This window comes from Abramis brama (genome assembly GCF_963993115.1).
Source record: "Abramis brama genome assembly, chromosome: 6".
Classification (NCBI taxonomy): domain Eukaryota; kingdom Metazoa; phylum Chordata; class Actinopteri; order Cypriniformes; family Leuciscidae; genus Abramis; species Abramis brama.
In genome coordinates this window covers 29,443,254-29,466,959 of record NC_139968.1, presented here as the reverse complement: position 1 = coordinate 29,466,959, position 23,706 = coordinate 29,443,254, and the positions used below count along the sequence as shown (strand labels likewise).

Sequence of the window (23,706 nt, the reverse complement as noted above, 5' to 3'; positions counted from 1 at the left end):
AGATCAAAAGCCATTTGTCAATACAGCAGAGCTTGGGTCTGCATACAGCACTCTGAACCACTGCACACAATTTTCACCTAAAACAATTTTTTCCAAAACAAAGAAAAGATAGGACCATTCAACATGGTCAAACGCCTTCTCTGCATCCAAAGACAGCACCAACTAATCTATGGATTTGCCTTTAAATGCGTAAATAACATTTAAAAGGCATCTAATATTATCAGAATAATTCCTACCCTGTATAAATCCTGTTTGATCGATCCCAATTATCGTAGACAAAATTGTTCAAGACACATTGCTAAAACTTTAGAAAGCAATTTCCGGTCTACATTCAGTAATCAGGGCTTTTAGTGGATTATTGTAATGGACTTCTCACTGGCCTTCCCAAAAAGACCATTAGACAGCTGCAGCTCATACAATACGCTGCCGCCAGGATTCTGAGCAGAACCAGAAAATATGAACATCTGTTACGAATGAATCCACTTGAGGCAAGCTGGTTGAGAACCCAAATGCAACTTTATTTCAAAACATAATCAAACATGAAACATTCAATAATAGACAAAGACACAGGGCAAACATGAGGGCTTAAATACACAAGACTAACGACTAGACAAGGGACACCTGTGAACAATGAAACAATGAACCAATAACAACATAACACATTAGACAAGGGAACACATGGCGGGATCACATGACATAGATGAAACAGAAACAAGGAACAAAACTCAAACCGTGACATCATATCACACCAGTCCTCAGGTCCTTACACAGGCTACCAGTTACATTTAGTATTGATTTTGAAGTATTATTACTGGTATATAAATCACTCAATGGCCTAGGACCTCAATACATTGCAGATATGCTCACTTAAAAATAACAGATTACTCAGATCATTAGGATCATATCAGCTAGAAATACCAAGGGTTCACTCAAAGCAAGGAGAGTCTGCTTTTATGCCAGCCGCAGCTGGAACCAGCTTCTAGAGTAGATCAGATGTGCTCCTAAAATAGTCACTTTCAAATCCAGACTCAAAACACTTCTGTTTAGCTATGCATTTACTGAATGAACACTGTGCCGCTGTTCATCTGACTGTTTGTAATGTATTTTATTTTATTTATTCTAAACTGTTTTAATTATTCTCATTTCTTTTGATTATTTTAATTTCTTCTATGTAAAGCACTTTGAATTACCATTGTGTATAATATGTTTTATATAAATAAACTTGCCTTGCCTTGGTGCTGAATGCATTGCTCATGATACTAAAACCATTCATTATTATTCTTCACTCAAATCCAAAGGAAAAATTGATTAATTAATTAAATTGATAAATTGAATAACATATTATACACAAGTAATAGTAATAGTAATAGTTATTACTATTAGTAATAGTAATGTGTGTGTTTTTTTTGTTTTTTTTTGTCATTAGTGAAAGATCAGGCTCACCTGTATACAGCTCTGTGTCTGTGAAGGGTGACCATTCAAAAAATGATGGACCAAACTTCAGTGAGAAAAGGACATCATCTACCAAAAGGTATGTAATGGGTTTCTTATTGTTGCTACACATAGACTGAAAGAAAGTATTTCAATAAATACTTTTTCATAAAACTTTTCAGATTTTTTTTTCTTAAAGCATTAATTAATTTCTAGTGTCACAGTTAAGAAAATAATTAATACACCATTGGCTACACTATTAATGGCTATTAATACACAGGGGCAAGCTTAACAAGATAATGAGTTAACAAGATTCACCTGGGTAAGATTAACCAACAGGGAAAACTACAAACATGGCCACAGGAACATTGAATAACACAAAAGCTCAGACAAGACATGGGGAATAACAGAGTCCCCTTCCTTAAAGGGATACTCCACCGTTTTTTCATATTAAACTATGTTATTCCCTTAACTAAGACGAGTTGATACATACCTCTCTCGTCTCAGTGCGTGCACTAAATCGCTCTGTCTTGCGGCGAAACTTTGTTAGCACTTAGCTTAGCCCAGTTCATTCAATATGGGCCAAGCAGAGAAGCTACCAAACACCTCCACGTTTTCCCTAAGTGCTTGTGAGCACTTCGACTTGGCGCAGTTTTATCTTCACTAGAGGGAGCGGGGGCTGGTGAGAGGATTTTTCACGAGTGAAGATATTACTGCGCCAAGTCGAAGTGATCACAAGCACTTGCTATGGTATTCCGCCATACAATATAGTTATCCATTTTACACGCTTAGAAAAGCACAACGTTTTGTTTTGTGTCACCGTCCTAGGTCGAGTTACACTACGCGAGTAACTGTATTTAAATAGGGAAAACGTGGAGGTGTTTGGTAGCTTCTCTGCTTGGCCCATATTGAATGAACTGGGCTAAGCTAAGTGCTATCAAAGTGTCGCCGCGCCAGAGCGATTAAGTGCACGCACTGAGACGAGAGAGGTATGTATCAACTCGTCTTAGTTAAAGGAATAACATAGTTTAATATGAAAAAACGGTGGAGTATCCCTTTAAGAGTAGCTTCCAGATGCTTTGTGCTAAGCGAAAACCCCACAACAAAATCCAGGTGGTTGGTGGAGTGGAAGCAGTTCATGGGGAGGGATGGTGGAACAGTTCCGTGGAGTGGAAGAGGGTAGGGATGGGGAAATGAAGCCTCATGAATCACTGAGGCTTTCCCCTGACTGTTCTAGGAAAAGATTCAAAGCTTCGAGAGTGTCGAGAACTGGTCGAGAACAGCGCCATCTGGTGCTTATTTAAAATAAAGCAGCCAGAAGCCTGTGTTAGAAGCTCTGGCAGATGAAGCAACCACAAAACACTCCATAGTTTCAATGTTATGTGTACAAATAAAAGCCTTACATGTTTGTGTTTGATTTGTTCATTAAATAAATTCATTTTCCCATTAAAGTGTGACAATAAAATATAATATAAGCTCATATGATTCATTCATTTTTATTATTTTTGGCTGTTGCCATTGCTCTAAATACAAACCCTTCACCAAACACCAACACCCTATCCCTTCCCACCTAATCCCACCTTAAACCCAAATACCAACACCAAATTACCTAAAATCACCAAAAAGTGCAAAGATTTTACAAAAAAACAAAAAGACACAAAAACAACAAAAAATAATAGCCTAAGTAGTGAAAAATAAATGTTGGTTATTTAAATGTAATATATTGATTAACTTTCAAAGTACAGCACTCTCCTCACAAACCCATCAACCAGACTGAGGCAACAATGACTCTTGAATAAGATCTGGAGTTCAGCCTTCTGACACCCAAAGCGAAACGTGCACATGATTGGACAGAAAGTGAGGCTTCGTTTGTCATCGATCACGTGACTAGTAAACCAATACACACCCCGATACGGGGATTCACTAGAAATTGTGTCACTTGTGTGATACGCGCATCGAAGCTTCAGTGTCATACGTAACATCACTAGAAGAGGGTCAGAAGACTGAGCAGGGAGCATTGTCAGAGCAGGCAGAACAGGTGGCCAGGGCTGAGCTGATGACTTGAAGAGCTGATGAGTTGGAGACCTGATGACTGATGACTTGACTGATGATGGTGGAGCTAGCGGTGCTGGTGACCTCTATGGTGGAGCAGGGGACCACCACCTTGGCCATGAGTTGATTTTGGCAGACAGTTCAATGAAGGGTTCCTTGGCTGTGACAGAACAGAGGCAAAGAGATGGGTTCAGAGATGGTGTCCTTGGCTGTGTAAGAGCAGGCTGAGAGTTCACAGAAAGCCTCCTTGGCTGTTGTTTTTTCCATCTACCCATCTAATTACCATATGCAACATTGCACCTTTTTCAAATGAGACTGAATTATCTCCTGTAGTAAAGTGTTTTTTTCTTCTTCTCTTGTTTCTTTGTCATTAGTGAAAGATCAGGCTCACATTTGTCCTCTGTGTCTGTGAAGAGTGACTGTTCAAAAGATGATGGACCAAATTTCCGTGAGAAAACCCCATCTAACAAAAGGTATTTCATCTGTTTCTCCAAGCGTCTTACAGGCGATCCATTGATTTAATTATTATTAAATAAGTAAAATCTATCATCACATGTAACTGTCACGGGGTGTGTGTCTATATAAAGCGAAGGAGAATCCAAAACAAACAAGCAGAAGATCACAGGAGCAAATGACAGAACCAAAACAGAACAAACACGTTACACTAACATGCAGTGATGTTAACTTAGTGTATGTACTAGAACTTGACTGAATAGAAAAATAAATTTAAGTATTTTGAAAGAAATTGTAAACGGCTTTACTTGTTTATGAATATGGCCATTAAATTACACAGGTAGCCACTAGGGCACTACATTCCACAGTGGAAATACAGAACAGGCAATCATGTATAAATACATTACACACAGGGGCAATATAACATCTACGTACCATTTGCAACGTCAAACCTCTTTAAATGACACTGTAGTACTGTATCTCCTGTAGTAACTTTTTTTCCCCCCTTTCTGCTCTTTGTGTCATTAGGGAAAGATCGTTCTCACGTGTGTCCAGCTCTGTGTCTATGAAGAGTGACTGCTCAAAAGATGATGGACCAAACTTCTGTGAGAAAACACCATCATCTACCAAAAGGTATTTCTTGTGTTCTCTATAAAACTGCTTTTCCAATCAACCACCTTTCTGTACTGATGAAGTAGGGAGTAGTAAGTTGCTGGTTTGGCCAAATGAAATTGACAACTGTGAACCTGTACATTTTTATGTGATTTTCTTCTTTTTGTGTGTGGTTTAGTTACAAAGGGCGAAAGACCACAGTAAATATTGGTGAAATAAAATAAATAAAATACAATAAATACTTTTTCATAAAACTTTTCAGATTTTTTTTTTCTTAAAGGAGACATATCATGCTTTTAAATTGTTCCTTTTTACATATAAATCATACATTTGTGGTCTATATAAAGCGGAACTGCAATACTTGGGTCAGAATTCCTCATTATTATAGCTCCACGGGCCCCTTTTTTACCCCTTTTCTGGTGTGCATCTGAGAGCAACTCGTTTTGGTGCTGTCTTTTTAAATGCAAATGAGACACTTCATACCCCGCCCCCTCTCCAGGTTTCAGAGGTGACACTCGGTTCAACTCCACCCCGTTCGGCCATTTTTGTAGTTTGATTGCAGAGATACGATTATCTAGCGGCACAGAAACTTGAAAAACGTTAACAAAATGTCAACAACGGACTTGTCCATCCAGCCTTATATGTTCGAGCCAGAGTCGTACCCGGCGCAGGCGCAAGATAAAAATGAAGACGACGAACCTGAACAACGTCTTCATATGGATGTATCCCAATGGTGTGTTACTGTATTTAAATTTACTTCTCCATCCATGCCCACTACTATACAGGTGCTTCCCAATAAATTAGAATATCGTGAAAAAGTTCATTTATTTCAGGAATTCAACTTAAAATGTGAAACTAATATATTGTATAGACTCATTGAATGGAAAGTGAGACATTTCAAGCCTTTATTTGTTATATTTTTGATGATCATGGCTTACAGCTTGTGAAAACACAAAATCAAAATCTCAGAAAATTAGAATATTGCCTGAAATCACACAGTTACACAGTAATCATGACACTCAACAACAGTAATACTGCTACAGATGTGTACTTAAAAAAAAAAGAAAAGACAAAAGTACTCCTAAACCCTGACCACCGTGTGTTTTAAGATAGGAAAGTACAGCTTTTTTACAGCTTACCGAAGTGCTCTGTTTGTCGTCTCCAAAGATAGAAGGAATTGACCCTTTCCATCAGACGAAGTCGATCGGCAAATCCTTCTTTATACTGGCGGAGGTTGGTGAAGTAGTTATCACTGAAGTGATTCGCGCACACAAAAATGACTTTACCCACAGATGTGGGTATATTTCCGTGAAAAATAAAACTCAACCAGGCACTTCGAAGAGGTTCTGATGCTGGGAGACGGTGTAATGAAGCGTGTGTGGGTTACTACATTCAACAACCGAACATTTTAACTTACCCTCTCGTAACTTCTGCATCTTTGAGCTTGGACTACAAAATCGTAGCGAGAAATAAAAATGGCGGATTGCTCGAAGTGTTGAGCCGGTAGTCGATGTCCTTATTTGGCAGTTCCGCTGCAAATACTGTGACGTAATTGTTCACAAAACGTCATAGAGAATAGAAAAATCGGAACAGGTTGAAAAATAAGGCCAAAACAGAATATAAAGATATCAACAAAACACCTGAAGAGACTAATTTCAAATATTCTATACTTCTAAACACTAAAAAATATACAACAAAATGCATTGAAGGGCTAAAAAAGTGGATTTAGCATGATATGTCCCCTTTAAAGCATTAATTAATTTCTAGTGTCACGGTTAAGGAAATAATTAATACACACATGGCCACAGGAACAGGGAATAACACAAAAGCTCAGACAATACATGGGGAATAACAGAGTCCCCTCCCTTAAGAGTAGCTTCCAGATGCTTTGTGCTAAGCGAAACCCCTCAACAAAATCCAGGTGGTTGGTGGAGCGGAAGCAGTTCAGGGGGAGGGATGGTGGAACAGGTCCGTGGAGTGGAAGAGGGTCAGAAGATTGAGCAGGGAGCATTGTCAGAGCAGGCAGAACAGGTGGTCAGGGCTGAGCTGATGACTTGAAGAGCTGATGACTTGGAGACCTGATGACTGATGACTTGACTGATGATGGTAGAGCTAGCGGTGCTGGTGACCTCTATGGTGGAGCAGGGGACCACCACCTTGGCCATGAGTTCATTTTGGCAGACAGTTCAATGAAGGGTTCCTTGGCTGTGACAGAACAGAGGCAAACGGGGTTCAGAGATGGTGTCCTTGGCTGTGTAAGAGCAGGCGGAGAGTTCACAGAAAGCCTCATTGGCTGTTGTTTTTTCCATCTACCCATCTAATTACCATAATATGCAACATTGCACCTTTTTCAAATGAGACTGAATTATCTCCTGTAGTAAAGTGTTTTTTCTTCTTCTCTTGTTTCTTTGTCATTAGTGAAAGATCAGGCTCACGTGTGTCCTCTGTGTCTATGAAGAGTCACTGTTCAAAAGATGATGGACCAAATTTCCGTGAGAAAACCCCATCTAACAAAAGGTATTTCATCTGTTTCTCCAAGCGTCTTACAGGCGATCCATTGATTAATTATTATTAAATAAGTAACATCTATCATCACATGTAACTGTCACGGGGTGTGTGTCTATATAAAGCGAAGGAGATTCCAAAACAAACACTTTATTCAAAACACAAAACAAACAAGCAGAAGATCACAGGAGCAAATGACAGAACCAAAACAGAACAAACACGTTACACAAACATGCAGTGATGTTAACTTGGTGTATGTACTAGAACTTGACTGAATACAAAAATAAATCTAAGTATTTTGAAAGAAATTGTAAACGGCTTTACTTGTTTATGAATATGGCCATTAAATTACACAGGTAGCCACTAGGGCACTACATTCCACAGTGGAAATACAGAACAGGCAATCATGTATATATACATTACACACAGGGGCAATATAACATCTACGTACCATTTGCAACGTCAAACCTCTTTAAATGACACTGTAGTATCTCCTGTAGTAACTTTTTTCCCCCCTTTCTGCTCTTTGTGTCATTAGTGAAAGATCGTTCTCACGTGTGTCCAGCTCTGTGTCTATGAAGAGTGACTGCTCAAAAGATGATGGACCAAACTTCTGTGAGAAAACACCATCATCTACCAAAAGGTATTTCTAGTGTTCTCTATAAAACTGCTTTTCCAATCAACCACCTTTCTGTACTGATGAAGTAGGGGCAGAGGCGAACCAACACTGAGTGGGGGCCCCAGGCAAAATTAATCAATGAGGCCCTTTTTTTAATATATGTATTTTATATAGGCCTATGTTTTATATATAATATATAAATTTTTTTTTGTTAATATATCTTCATTACCTAGAGATTATACAAAATTCAAAAAGTAGTCAAAACACAGAACATAAGTTGTTTAATTTTTACAACATGCTTATTTTTTTAATTAACGAAATGTCAATCTTCATCTTTATAACATGATACAATACAATACAACAATCTTCAAGATATAGTAAATCTACAAATGTGTAACAGATTGTCACCTTAAAAACAGTCATTTGCGTGATGGAACAAGTCATGATATATAGAATTATATAGTTAGCATCTTAATTTAATCTTTGTTTTATTATTTTATTAGTTCATTAACTAATTGTTAACTCAACAAATTCAATGTAAAGAGCTGGATACTTATTAGGCCTACTAATTAAATAATGTCAACTATAGTAAATGTATTGATTAGAGTTGCCATAGACTAAAGATTTTACTAGTCTACTAATTGCACGTTTATATTAATTTATGCTTAAATACTGGGTATGGAGGAATATAGCCTATTCTGCACTCAAGCGCATGCATAAATCTTGCCGCAAAAGCAGGCAAATGATTCAATTCAATTCAATTCAAATTTATTTGTATAGCGCTTTTCACAATACATATTGTTTCAAAGCAGCTTTACAGAAAGTGCATTTCAGAAATGTACATAGAGAAATACAGTTAGTTAATCATGTATTGATTTAGGGCATAAACATATCGCCAGCGTCGAGTCGTCTCTTCACAGGCGCCGAGTCGTCTCTGCACGGGTGTTGGAGAATCTGTAGTTTCCATGAGAGGCTGGATACAAACTGGAGCTGACGATCTGTATTTACCTCGGGACTGGCGTCCCGAGATAACAACAGAAAAGCAGATGGGAAATAATTAGCGTAGCTGCTGTTCGTAATATTAATGCATTCAATCTGATTCAACTGTAGTATAAAAGGTAGGTATTATGTGAATGCTTGGCTAAAGAGATGCGTCTTTAATCTAGTTTTAAACTTGGACAGCGAGTCTGAGCCTCGAACAATATCAGGAAGGCCATTCCACAGTTTAGGAGCTAAATGTGAAAACGCCCTCCCTCCTTTAGTGGACTTAGATATCCTAGGAATGACCAGAAGCCTCGAATTTAGTGATCTTAAAGAGCGCGATGGATTGTAGGGCGATAGAAGTTCCGTTAAATACACGGGAGCTAAACCATTTAGGGCTTTATAGGTCAGTAGTAATACTTTGTAATTGATACGGAACTTTATAGGTAACCAATGTAGAGACGACAGAATTGGTGTTATATGATCATATTTTCTTGATCTAGTAAGAACTCTAGCAGCTGCATTTTGGACTAACTGTAGCTTGTTTATTGAGGATGCAGGACAACCTGCTAATAAAGCATTACAGTAATCTAGTCTCGAGGTCATGAATGCATGAACTAACTTTTCTGCATCAGAAACAGATAGCATGTTACGTAGCTTAGCAATGTTTCTAAGGTGGAAAAAGGCTGTTCTTGTAACATATGAAATATGATTTTCAAAAGACAAGTTGCGGTCTAATATAACACCCAGGTCTTTTACTGTAGAGGATAAAGTAACAGGACACCCTTCTAAATTAAAGTTGTATTGTAAGAGGTTTTGTGGGCAGTTTTTTGGACTAATAAGTAATACCTCCGTTTTATCTGAATTTAATAGCAGAAAATTACATGTCATCCAGTATTTTATATCTTTAACACACTCTGTTAATTTAGATAATTTATTGTTTTCATCTGGTCGTGATGAAATATATAATTGAGTGTCATCAGCATAACAGTGGAAATTAATTCCATGTTTTCTTATAATATTACCAAGTGGCAGCATATATATTGAAAATAGCAGAGGGCCTAACACAGATCCTTGCGGTACTCCATAGTTTACTGACGTTATCTTCGATTTTTCCCCATTTAAGCAGACAAAATGGTAACGGTCTGATAAGTATGATCTAAACCAGTTTAATGCCTGTCCCTGAACACCAGTGTAGTTTTGTAGTCGGTCTAAGAGTATTTTGTGATCTATAGTGTCGAACGCAGCACTAAGATCAAGTAAAACTAATATTGAGATAAAGCCTTGGTCAGAAGCTAGAAGTAAATCATTTGTGATTTTAACGAGCGCAGTTTCTGTGCTATGATGCGGCCTGAATCCTGACTGAAATTTTTCATAGATGTCATTTTCTTGTAAGAAAGAGCACAGTTGAGCGGACACCACTTTTTCTAGAATTTTAGACATAAATGGAAGATTTGAAATTGGTCTATAATTTGCTAGGTTATTATGATTTAATTGTGGTTTCTTAATGAGAGGTTTTATAACTGCCAACTTGAATATTCTTGGAACATGACCTAAGGATAAAGACGAGTTAATAATATTGAGAAGAGGCTCTTCCACTACAGGTAACACTTGTTTCAGTAGTTTAGTTGGTATTGGATCTAATAAACACGTTGTTGGTTTAGATGCAATGATAAGTTTATTTAGCTCTTCCTGTCCTATAGTTGCAAAGCGCTGTAGTTTTTCTTGAGGGGCGATAATTGAGGCTGAATCATAAGACACCATTAAAGATTGTACATTTACAATTGTATTTCTGATGCTTTCTATTTTCTCAGTGAAGAAATTCATAAAATCATTACTACTACACTGTAACGGAATATTTTGCTCAGGTAACGTCTGTTTATTTGTTAGTCTAGCCACGGTGTTAAATAAAAACCTAGGTTTATTTTGGTTGTTTTCTATTAGTTTGCGGAGATGCTCAGCCCTGGCTGCTTTTAGGGCCTTTTTATAACGTGACATGCTGTCTTTCCAAGCGATTCTAAAAACCTCTAAATTAGTTTGTTTCCATTTACGCTCTAAATTACGAGTTTCTCTCTTTAGAACATGTGTAGCACTGTTGTACCATGGTGCTTTAGTTTTCTCTCTAACCTTTTTTAATCTAATTGGTGCAACGATGTCTAATGTACTAGAGAAAATGGTGCTCATAGTGCTAGTCATTTCCTCTAGTTCATCTGTTTGTTTGGGTTCACTAAGCAGCTGAGATAGATCAGGTAAGCTATTTGAGAATCTATCTATAGTTGTTGGAAGGATTGTTCTGCCTGGTCGATAACGTGGCGCAACATGACAAATTTCAGCGGTACGTAGTATGCAAGTGACCATGTAATGGTCAGTGACTTCATCACTTTGCGGTATAATATCTATATCGGTTGGATTTGTTCCATGTGATATAATTAAATCTAGCGTATGATTAAGACGATGAGTGGGACCAGTTACGTTTTGCTTGACCCCAAAGGAGTTTAATAAATCTGTAAACGCAGCCCCTAACGCATCATTTGAATTATCTACGTGTATGTTAAAATCTCCAACAATTAATGCTTTATCGACATTGACCAAAAGATCTGAGAGAAAGTCTGCAAACTCTTTTAGGAAATCAGCGTAAGGCCCTGGCGGTCTATATACAGTAGCCAAGGCTAGAGATAATAGGGATTTCTTTCTTACATCTAAGAGAGTAACATTTAGCACAAGTACTTCAAACGAATTAAACCTGTGACCTGTTTTCTGAGTAACAGTAAGAATATCTTTATAGATTATAGCAACACCACCGCCACGACCAATCAGACGGGGCTCATGCTCATAACAGTATCCTGATGGAGTAGACTCATTAAGACCGAAATAATCATTTGGTTTAAGCCAGGTTTCAGTAAGGCAAAAAACATCGAAACTATTATCTGTGACCATTTCATTTACAATAACCGCCTTAGGTGTAAGCGATCTAATGTTTAAAAGACCTAGCTTTATAAATTGTTTTTGTTCACTAATATTGAGATTTTCTGGTTTAATCACAATTAGATTTTTCCTAGATCCTGCAGTAGATTTATTATTTGATCTCACTAAACGAGGAATAGACAAAGTTTCAATATAATGTTCTACATTGGTACTTATATCAATTAAGTTTGGACAGCAAAGAGTGTGATTTGGACTTTGACTTACTAGTCATATGGTGTGTAGCATCTTGGAGATGTTGTCCGACAGAAGAGCCGCTCCGATTCTGCTGGGGTGAAGGCCATCAGCACGGAAGAGCCTAGGTCGCTCCCAGAAAAGATTCCAATTATTTACAAAGAGCAGTCTCTGTTCATTACACCATGACATTAACCATTCATTTAGAGCAAATAATCTACTGAACCTTTCGTGTCCTAGTCGGTAAGTGGGAAGCGGTCCAGACACGATGATCGTTGTTTCAGGCGATGTACTGCGTACCGTCTCGATCAGGCTCCTGTAGTCCTTCTTCAGAACCTCCGACTGCCGCAGCCTGATGCAAATGATAATAAACATGCCTTTAAAAATAACAATGCATTTTAACTGTTTATTAATAAACTAGTGTTTTCTAAATAAAAAACTAGTGTCAGCTGCAAACATATCTCCACATATCCGCTGTAAAGTGGATGTGCTTTTAATAGAGAGAATGCATCTTATGTATTACATAATCAGATGATATTTGCTTTTGATTCGATTTTTTTCGTTTAATAGTGAACATATCAAGCTTTATATAGATATTTTTCTCATGTATGTGAGGCTAGTAGACTATGTATAGCCTACGCTGTGTTTGTTTATTTTTGTGACGCGCTCCAGTGCACGGAGACCATGAAAGCGCGCCCTGATTGTTTTATTTTATGAAAGCAAAACATTTTCTTGTTATTGTGAGTTTACACAAATAAAACTGATGCATTATTCTTTTCTGAATGGCTAGAAATGGAGTATTTTAAGTTGTTTCCACTGTTGATAGGAAAATGCGAGTAATCGCGTCCGCGCCTTCATGTCATGCAGTGAGCGCGCTCCACACTCCACACAAACACTTGGATATGAGCCTAATAATAGCGCACATTTATCTTGGTTAACGTAAGAGCGAGCGGCCATGCCAGACGGAAAATCTTCTTCATGTTTAACAAATCAAATCATGCATTTTCTACCAACCGCGAGTCAGCGCTTTTTAAAAAGGCGGGTGAGACGAGACGGTATAAGCATAACCAGCGTAACGAGTTTGGGGCCCCACTAAGGGGGATGCAGAGATGTTGCTGCGTCTTTATATTAACATTCCTGATTGTTTGAATGATCAGCCTTCGGGGGCCCCCTTAAAATGCGGGGCCCCAGGCAATTGCCTGGCTTGCCTGCCCTATTGCAACGCCTCTGAGTAGGGAGTAGTAAGTTGCTGGTTTGGCCAAATGAAATTGACAACTGTGAACCTGTACATTTTTATGTGATTTTCTTCTTTTTGTGTGTGGTTTAGTTACAAAGGGCAAAAGACCACAGTAAATATTGGTGAAATAAAATAAATAAAATACAATAAATACTTTTTCATAAAACTTTTCAGATTTTTTTTTCTTAAAGCATTAATTAATTTCTAGTGTCATGGTTAAGAAAATACATGGCCACAGGAACAGGGAATAACACAAAAGTTCAGACAAGACATGGGGAATAAGAGTCCCCAGATAGCATGTAACCATTGAAACAATGTTGAGTCAGTGTTGATGCGTCAACGCTGATTACATTGAAATAACGTTAGAAAGTGATGTTGTTTTACCATCACTCTTGCACCCTCAGTTAATACTGAAATAATGATCAGATTTCAACCACAAATCAATGGTGTTAATATTGCTTCAACATTACAAAGTGATGTTGTTTCAACGTAACTTTTGCACACTCGATTAATATTGAAATAATGTTCAGATTTCAACCACAAATCAATAGTGTTAATATTGCGTCAACATTACAAAGTGATGTTTTTGCATCACTCTTGCACCTTCAGTTAATGGTGAAGCAATGTTGAGATTTTAACCAAAAATCAACGGTAATAGTATTGATTCACCATTACAAAGTGATATTTTATCAACATCACTTTTGCACCCTCAGTTAATGTTGAAACTTTTGAACAAAAAATCAATAGTAATGCTACTGAATCAACATTACACTATGATTGATTCTATATCACCGATGCTGAATCAATACTGAAATTAACAAAAATAATCAAGGGTAATATTGAATCAACGTTACACGAAGATGTTGAATCTACATCACTGCTGTTGAATCAACTCTGAAATTAACTAAAATAATCAATGGTAATATTGTTGAATCAACGTTACACTATGATGTTGAATCTACATCACTGCTGTTGAATCAACTCTGAAATTAACTAAAATAAATCGATGGTAATATTGTTGAATCAACGTTACACTATGATGTTGAATCTACATCACTGCTGTTGAATCAACTCTGAAATTAACAGAAATAATCTTTGGTGATATGGTTTGATCAATGTTACAATGTGATGTTGATTCTAAATACATTTTGTTGAAACACTGAAAATACAACTGAAAAGGAATGTCAAACAATGTTGCCCTCTGATGTACTAAGTTAATGTTGAAACAACATTAATATTTCAACTACACTTCAATGATGCGTCAACAAATTCCTGACCATTTAAAAATTTGGCAAAAACCTTTTAAAATATAAATGACACATTTCCAGCAGTTGAGTTAATTTATTTTATTCAATCAATCAATGACAAAAATATATTAAAAGATCATTCTTTAAAAGAGAAAGGGGGAGAAATAGGACAAAAGCATTTCAACCTTTAAAAATAAAATTGGCTTCAGAAGTCTGATGTCATAACTACAGGTGGTCCAACGGTTCAGGTTTTTAAAAATCTGTCATACATCAGACTATATACTGCCTCTTTTCCTCTGGGTTCTCTGAAATCTGAAAAAGAAAGCATGATGTTACTCGAGAACAAGTCAATTCAGTTGCCACATTCAAGAATGTTAATATACTAAACACAATATGATTCATTTTTTTTTAAAGTTGCTGAACACAAAATATTCTAACTATGATTAAAATATTGTTAAATTCTGATTATTTAATTTATTTTTCTAAAATCTATTAATGCTTCAATATCAAAAGAAACCACTATGGCAGGAGTGTCCGATTTTATCTCCTGCCCTAATTAAACACACCTGAGGCAGCTAATCAAGGTCATTAGGATCAATGGAAACTTCCAGGCAGGTGTTGGAGCTAAACTCTTCATGAAGAGGAACAAACACCTATGAGCTATACTATAGCCATTAACTATATCTCAGTTCATTTTCTGTGAAACAACATAGCATTCAAGTAACAAGTTTATCTTGAAGAATAAAAGAGCTTAGGTTTTTTCAATGAAAATTTCTTTAAAGGGATGCTTCAGCCCGAAATAAAATTCTGTCATCATTTACTCACCCTCAAGTTGTTCCAAACCTGTATGAGTTTCTTTCTTCTGTTGAACAAAAAAGAAGATATTTAAAGAATGTTGATAACCAGAAAGTTGACGGTGGTCATTGATTTCCATAGTAGAAAATAAATGCCATGGTTCAACTCAATGGCAAAAAATCTTCTTTTGTGTTCAGCAGAAGAAAAAAATTCATACAGGTTTGGAACAACTTGAGGGTGAATAAATGATGATGACAGAATTTTCGTTTCGGGCTGAACTATCCCTTTAAAGCTGCAGATTCACCTTATGTAGACCTTAATCTCTTTAAATATCACAAAATAGCCATGTCAGTCACTTTCTTAATAAACACAAGATGTTTTTTGTTATTATGTTTCAGTGGAAACAAGCTAAACTGAATGGAAATCAGTTAAATTTCTCAAATTTAATACAGATTCAGGAATATGAATGATTACCTGATTAAGCAGTGATGAGGCACAGCATATCATCAAGTCCCAGGTCAGGTGATTATGCTGTTGACAACAACTCGGTGTATAATCAATGTCAGCATTATCAGGAGGGTGCTTTTTTTTTTTTTTTGTCCATCTTCGTCTGCCTTCATTCCTACTAAAGGAGCAATGTGCTCTGCATGCAAGCACTGGCAGATGCAAGACATGGGCTATGTTTGCAGTGTAACTTTCTTGCTCATGTTCATGTCTCCTGTACTTCAAGAAATGTGTTAAAAAATGACGTTAGAACTTTATTCAGGAAATTCATAATAAACTTTATTAAAGCAATGTGCATTTTTTAAGTGTGTAGATGCACCATTGTTTGAAACTGTGCTAGAGAAGTCATGTAAGTATGTCAGGTGCTTCAACAAACAAGATTTCTGTATAGGATGCACCTATGTTTTCTCTCTAATGAGGAAGCGTTACACTACTGAGAAGTGCGCATACAAAACCAAAATGGGCGTTTACCAATCAGTGGCCAATTTCAAACTACAATAAATGTTTTTCAACCATTTTTCAACAGTCTTGCTAAACCACCCCACTCCTAAACCAAGCCCCCAGTGGATTAGAGCAAATCAGGTAAAGCGGTTGAAAATGCCCATATGTGGTTTGAAAATGCCCCACTGATAGAGAAACCCCCACTAGTGTTCTGCAGAGATACATGCCTGAATGATCTTGTGCTCATCAACTACAAATCACTGTTAGTTCAATATCACTGTCTCAACCCATGTGTGCTGTTGGCTTTCATCAAAATTTCAATGCTGATCCAACACACTTTAAACACTGAAATGTCAATCTCAACCAAAATTATGGTTTGGATCAAAACTCAACATTGTATCAATGTTCCCATGCTATCCGTGCGATTTATTTCAAAACTTTACTTACTTTGAAAATTAATGTATGTTAGTAGATTTAGTAACAATAAATAAAATGCAAGTAAAAAGCATGCTACAAACAGAAATACATTATATGCACCATTGTTTGAAACTCAGAGAGTTCATGCATGTCGAACACACAAGACTTCCGTATAGGACACACACTGGGTGCTTCTCAATATCCCTCCTCGTCTCCTCTCTCCTCCGTCCTCCATCCTATGACCCGGAAACCGATCGAGCACAGCCAGCTTGAAGGACATCTCAATTCTCTAATTGCACCGTGAGGAGTCGAGGATCGAGGAGTGAGGAGGCTTCCAGAGGAGTCATGAGCGAGGATACACAGGTGTATCCTATGCGGAAGAGTTTTATCGACTAAAACGTGACACACGTATACATTCTCCTCCCCCTTCACATCGGTCACAATCATTTTGATTTATACTTTACCTCTGCAGTTTATATAAACCACACATCTCACATATTTCAACAGGGTATCTTGCTTTATTATTATTTATTATGAATTTCTTAAATAAACAAACTTCAACAACATAAGGGCAGATCCTCTGAGCGCTGCTGATGACGCGATGAAGTGACGCTGGAGTGATCAAGGATTCCAATGTATAAAAAAAGCTTTCATTCGATCCCTCCATCCTCGCGTCTTTTCCTTGCAGCCTTCCCTCGCATCCTACAGGGGGTGGAGCTGAGACACAAGGAAAGGAAGCGAGGAAAGGAAACGAGGATACACAAATAAGAATTGAGAAGCACCCCTTGTGTTTTCTCTCTAATAAGGAAGCATCACTTAACTACTGAGAAGCCTACATGCAAAACCAAAATGGGCGTATACCAATTAGTGCCAATTTTCAAACTACAATGAGTGTTTTTCAACCATTTTTCAAAAGACTTGCTAAAATCATGAGGGCCCACCCCTAAACCAAACCCCCAGTGTATTAGAGCAAATGAGGTAACGCCATTGAAAGTGCCCATCATGAACTGAAACGCCCCACTGATTGGGAAACACCCAGTAGTGTTTTGCACAGATACATGCCTGCAAGATCTTGTGCTCATAAACTAAGACTCACTGTTAGTTCAATGTCACTGTCTTCACCCATGTGTGCTGTTCCCTTTCATCAAAATTTCAATGCTGATCCAACACACTTTAAACATTTTGATGTCAACCAAAATGATGGTTTGGATCAAAACTCAACATTGAACCAATGTTACCATGCTGTCTGGGTCCCCTCCCTTACAGTTTTTCTCAGTCGCTTTGGTGCATTTCTTAGATCAAAAGTGCAATTCTTGATACTACTTGTACAAATTCCAAATCATCTAGTCACTTGTGCACATAATTAAAGCAATTTCTTATTCATTTTGAACAAATTGCAATTGCTTTTGTACATATTGCAATTGATAATGTACAAGTGTCAGCTTTTTTCCACATTTTCAATTGCTCATGTCATGTTGATCAAAATATAGTAGATGGTTCTTTGTTGAATAGTCTTACCCCTCAAAATATCTAGGCATTAGTTCCTTGCATAAGCCATTACATGCAAAATTGTTATATTTGTCATAAACTGTCAAGCATAGTTTTACACATTTCTATTAGACCTTTTGTACAAAAACGTGAATTGATGACTCGTGCAGGTGAAATTGACCCTCACTCAAGGAATGTAAAGTGTTAGTTCAACCAACAATCAACCAGTTGTCTAAATTGCTCAAAGGTGCATCTTGTGCAGAGACAGCACTAGAACAGTTCTGCGGGCAAAGTTATGCCTTAGGGGGGTTTCCTGTGTTTCTTTCTAATTTAGTTTTTATTTTCCTTTGTGCCCCTTGTCTTTTTCTTACTGTAAATTATTTTGTTGTTTTCTTTCATAAAGTAGCACTAGTAAAAGCTGTGAAAAACAAAATCTCTTTTGTCTCTTTCAATCAATAACCCACATACAGTAATATGTAAATAGTACTGTTGAAATTGATATATGCCATAGAAGTGCAGCCTTGTGCATTTTCAATACAGTAACTGTCATCCAAACTGTAGCCTAAGTTTACATCTGGTAATAGTGTCAAAGTACACAGTTACATTGACAACATGCCTAAACATTTTGACGAGCTTGTTCGTGAACAATGACTAAATGACTTATCATTCTGATGACACTGACATGATCATTGGCATGAATATTTACTTTTGAGAGATGTACTAAGGATTTTTAGTGACTGACTAGCTTTAGAAACATATCTATTGTATATTGCAGTTTGTACAAATTGTTCTGAGAAATGCACTTATTATTTTGCACATGTTAGGGATGATGTGAAAAACGCACCAAAGCGACTGAGAAAAACTGTAAGAGTAGCTTCCAGATGCTTTGTGCTAAGCGAAACCCCACAACAAAATCCAGGTGGTTGGTGGTGCGGAAGCAGTTCAGGGGGATGGATGGTGGAACAGGTCCGTGGAGTGGAAGAGGGTCAGAAGACTGAGCAGGGAGCATTGTCAGAGCAGGCAGAACAGGTGGTCAGGGCTGAGCTGATGACTTGAAGAGCTGATGACTTGGAGACCTGATGACTGATGACTTGACTGATGATGGTAGAGCTAGCGGTGCTGGTGACCTCTATGGTGGAGCAGGGGACCACCACCTTGGCCATGAGTTCATTTTGGCAGACAGTTCAATGAAGGGTTCCTTGGCTGTGACAGAACAGAGGCAAACGGGGTTCAGAGATGGTGTCCTTGGCTGTGTAAGAGCAGACGGAGAGTTCACAGAAAGCCTCCTTGGCTGTAGTTTTTTCCATCTACCCATCTAATAACCATATGCAACATTGCACCTTTTTTAAATGAGACTGAATTATCTCCTGTAGTAAAGTGTTTTTTCTTCTTCTCTTGTTTCTTTGTCATTAGTGAAAGATCAGGCTCACGTGTGTCCTCTGTGTCTATGAAGAGTCACTGTTCAAAAGATGATGGACCAAATTTCCGTGAGAAAACCCCATCTAACAAAAGGTATTTCATCTGTTTCTCCAAGCGTCTTACAGGCGATCCATTGATTAATTATTATTAAATAAGTAACATCTATCATCACATGTAACTGTCACGGGGTGTGTGTCTATATAAAGCGAAGGAGATTCCAAAACAAACACTTTATTCAAAACACAAAACAAACAAGCAGAAGATCACAGGAGCAAATGACAGAACCAAAACAGAACAAACACGTTACACAAACATGCAGTGATGTTAACTTGGTGTATGTACTAGAACTTGACTGAATACAAAAATAAATCTAAGTATTTTGAAAGAAATTGTAAACGGCTTTACTTGTTTATGAATATGGCCATTAAATTACACAGGTAGCCACTAGGGCACTACATTCCACAGTGGAAATACAGAACAGGCAATCATGTATATATACATTACACACAGGGGCAATATAACATCTACGTACCATTTGCAACGTCAAACCTCTTTAAATGACACTGTAGTATCTCCTGTAGTAACTTTTTTTTCCCTTTCTGTTCTTTGTGTCATTAGTGAAAGATCGTTCTCACGTGTGTCCAGCTCTGTGTCTATGAAGAGTGACTGCTCAAAAGATGATGGACCAAACTTCTGTGAGAAAACACCATCATCTACCAAAAGGTATTTCTAGTGTTCTCTATAAAACTGCTTTTCCAATCAACCACCTTTCTGTACTGATGAAGTAGGGAGTAGTAAGCTGCTGGTTTGGCCAAATGAAATTGACAACTGTGAACCTGTACATTTTTATGTGATTTTCTTCTTTTTGTGTGTGGTTTAGTTACAAAGGGCAAAAGACCACAGTAAATATTGGTGCAGAATTTACACGGTGGGAAGCTCTAAAAGCACAGAAGAAATTGAAGAGTGATGTGGAATTGGCATCTTTTCTTCTCAACAGGTGAGAACACAATATACCACAGTTTACATTTTACAATTCATTACCATAAATTAAACTTAATCTTAAATGGATCTACTTTGTCAAAATATGTGACTTAATAAGCCATGATATATAACGTTTTTTTTTTACAGTACATGTTATGTACCTGTGCCTTTTAAAGCAAACTGACCATTTGCAGTGATCCATATATAAATATAAATCACATTGAACATTTTTGAAAGTTAAATTCATCATAAATTTCAGTCATCAGGTTCAAGTGGAATACATATGCAACTAAGTCTATTATTACAACCAAGAGGATAGTGCCCCTACATAACTCTGCTTTTTATTGCAACTGAGCCATTAGTATGATTGAAATGCAAAAAAAAAAAAAAAAAAACACCTTTCTTTTCTACCAGGGTTCAATCTGAGAAATCAGACTCAGATTTCAAGAATTATCGCTGCCGCCGGGATTTCAAAGGCAATCTCCTCTGGATCTTCAAAGTAAGTAAAACAAACATAAATGTATGCTTATTATTTTATAACAAACAAATAGGTTATTGAACAAATGTAAAATTGTATTTAATTTTAATTTTTATATCATGCTTGCTTCCCTCATTTTTCAAATCTCAACTCAAAAATAAAAGTCAAACTCAGAAATAAATGTATATATGACTGAGAGTTTGGACATTTTTATGACCATTAGCAGGAAAAATTAATGGCAGTCAATACACAAACATGATCTGACATACCAAGAAATCATGTTGATTATTGGATTTGATACATACCTGGTAATAATATATTATAATATTGTAACATTACTTCGGCAAAACAGATTTGGCAAACGCTCCAGTGCATATTTGCGTTTCCGCTCTAGTCTGGAGAAAGTCAGATGTATCTATTTACAATAGCTGTGTCCAAAACAGTTCACTCATTCACTAATCCCTGTATAGTGTATGGCATTTGAGTGCACAATATCTGCAGTGAATTCAGAAGCTGACACTGTGCGTCGGAGAGCTGGAGCACACGTAGTCTCGCATAGCAAAACCTTCAGACTGATGGCAGAAGACTGATCACAGCTTTTCTTGGCCAAGGACCGCCCAAGAGGATGTTTGACTGACATGCAACACAACCAATCACAGTCCGTTTTGTTCCGCATCATGTTCATGTGGCAATATAATGTCGATGTCCCTACAACCATAGATATCTTATATAAAGGCTAGATGTCTCGTGCGCGCTGCTGGCCAATGGAGGTCGACGTCCGCACGTGGCGGCCATCTTGCCACAGTGTGCTCGCTCACTCGTTTAATGGTGCATGTACTTTTAAATAACCATAACTTGCTCAATTTTCTACCGATTTTCAAACGGTTTGGTTTGTTATAAACATCAGAGATGTAGTTATGACACTACATACATACACTGCATACATATGAATAATTATATATTCGGAATTATAGCCACGTTAATAACGTTTGTAAGAAACCAAACCGTTTGTAAATCCGTCAATATTTCAGGGAGATATGAGGATTTGTGTGCATGCTGATCACTCACCTAATGCACAGCTTCACTGCGGTAAGATGGCCGAACGGTGATGCCGGTGTTACAATATATTTGGTTCCTGAAATATTTGGTTCCAAAGGGTGGAGCTATCATGAATATTCACGAGACCATAGCGTGGGCGGGGCAATCAATACAAGCGAGTGGAACAGAAATTATTAGTGTGAGCGCCTTGTGTTTTATTTTGTTTTATGGATTATTTCTTTCAAAATAAGGTTGAACGAAGTTAAGCTTAAACTACTCATATATATTTTATAAATAATTTATCGTTTTATAGCATGTGTTTCAGGACTCTGAGTTTGCCTGAACTTTTACAGACCTGATCCTGTAGGAAGTTGGAAGACCTATATTTCTCTAAATTTCTCCCAGATTAGTTGTTGTTGACATTCCATGATGTTCGTTTCTCATGAATGACAGAGGTTAAGCTTTTTAAAATGTGTCTGATTGCTGTTTAAATAAATATTTACAAATATATTCTTGTGTTTTTATTATGTCTCCCAAAGTTGTCTGCATTTTATTAAAATAGCCTTTAAATTATAGGCTGATAGCTCAAGACGACATAAGAACTTGGAGTTGCATGCTGCATGCTTTGAATGTTGCTTTATACTGACTCAACTGAAAATCTTTTTGATACACAACCTTTACTTCATCAAAGGTTGTCATAAATGTTAGGCTTCAGATGCATTAACAGTTGTTTTCTCTAGCAATGCTTTAGAACAGTGGTCAAATTAATTGATAATAATGACTAATCATTAATCATAAAAAATAGGCCTACATCTTATCAGTTTATTAATGTTATCATTCTATGTAATCTTTTTGTAAACAAGTGTACACAAAAACACACTGGTGTAGATGGGTATACCAAAAAAATAAGGAAAGGTATTTATAAATAAAATATTTGAATAATATTAAATATTTTATTTGTCCTGCTGTATTAATTTTGTCCTTGATCCCATGTGTTTCTCTTGTCTAACATTCTCATTTTTACAGATGAATATGAATAAAATATGTAATTTTAAGACACTTCATCTTACTATAAAAGTAATTTCGAGTTTTCGAATGAATGAATGCTTTAAAAAACCTCAATAAATTTTACACAGAAATGTTGAGGCAGATGTTTTTGTTTATCATTATTTAAACAGTCTAGGATAGGTAGATAACTTTATGTATATTGTTTTATATTATAAAAATTATATATATTAAATTCTTATGAATGACAATACTTTTTATTTATATGTCCATGTCCCACCACACCTGAGAAACTTCTTTTCTGAACAATATTTCTATGCAATTTACTATTGTACACAGTTTTGGCCAATTAGCTATGGTGATGTTTTAAAAGAATAACGTGTCTCAACCACAATTCAAATAAATAAACCTCCTCATCTTTGTTGAATTTGTCATTTTGGCTGTCAATGTTTAAAACCTTGTATGAATTGAAAAAATGGTTCCTCATGGTGTTTCTAAAAAAAAAAAAAAAAGTCCTTCTTAGAGGGGCACAGAACTTCACAATCATAGGTGTTTAGTAACTAACTAACTTAGTGATTTCTCTAATAGTCTCTTCATGATCAAAACATACTACTTTTACATGAGGTCTTATACTATATTATACAGTGAGGTTTTTATTTGCCCTAGGTGCCAAAGCCCTTAATTTGATACTCCAATGCATTATATCTGTAAGAAAAATTGAAATTTACATTGCCAAATAAAAATCAAATTAAATGAATAAATTTTCTAGACTTTTGTCTCTTTTTCATTACAATTAAGTGCACTTACCTTTGGAATGGTACATTCAAAACGACAAATGACAAGTATA

General features: G+C 36.8%; 1 protein-coding gene across 1 annotated transcript in view; it reads left to right on the top strand.

Annotated features, from left to right (window-relative positions):
• LOC311085637 (uncharacterized protein) overlaps positions 1–23,706 on the top strand; it is a gene marked incomplete at its 3' end in the record, with an annotated part of 34,717 nt that overhangs the window by 3,784 nt on the left and 7,227 nt on the right. The window contains exons 3-11 of the mRNA XM_084118184.1: positions 1,427–1,531; positions 3,858–3,956; positions 4,465–4,569; positions 6,967–7,065; positions 7,592–7,696; positions 19,352–19,450; positions 19,976–20,080; positions 20,238–20,354; positions 20,753–20,837. Of these exons, the coding sequence (XP_083974310.1) occupies positions 1,427–1,531; positions 3,858–3,956; positions 4,465–4,569; positions 6,967–7,065; positions 7,592–7,696; positions 19,352–19,450; positions 19,976–20,080; positions 20,238–20,354; positions 20,753–20,837 (919 nt within the window). The remainder of the gene's footprint in view (positions 1–1,426; positions 1,532–3,857; positions 3,957–4,464; positions 4,570–6,966; positions 7,066–7,591; positions 7,697–19,351; positions 19,451–19,975; positions 20,081–20,237; positions 20,355–20,752; positions 20,838–23,706) is intronic.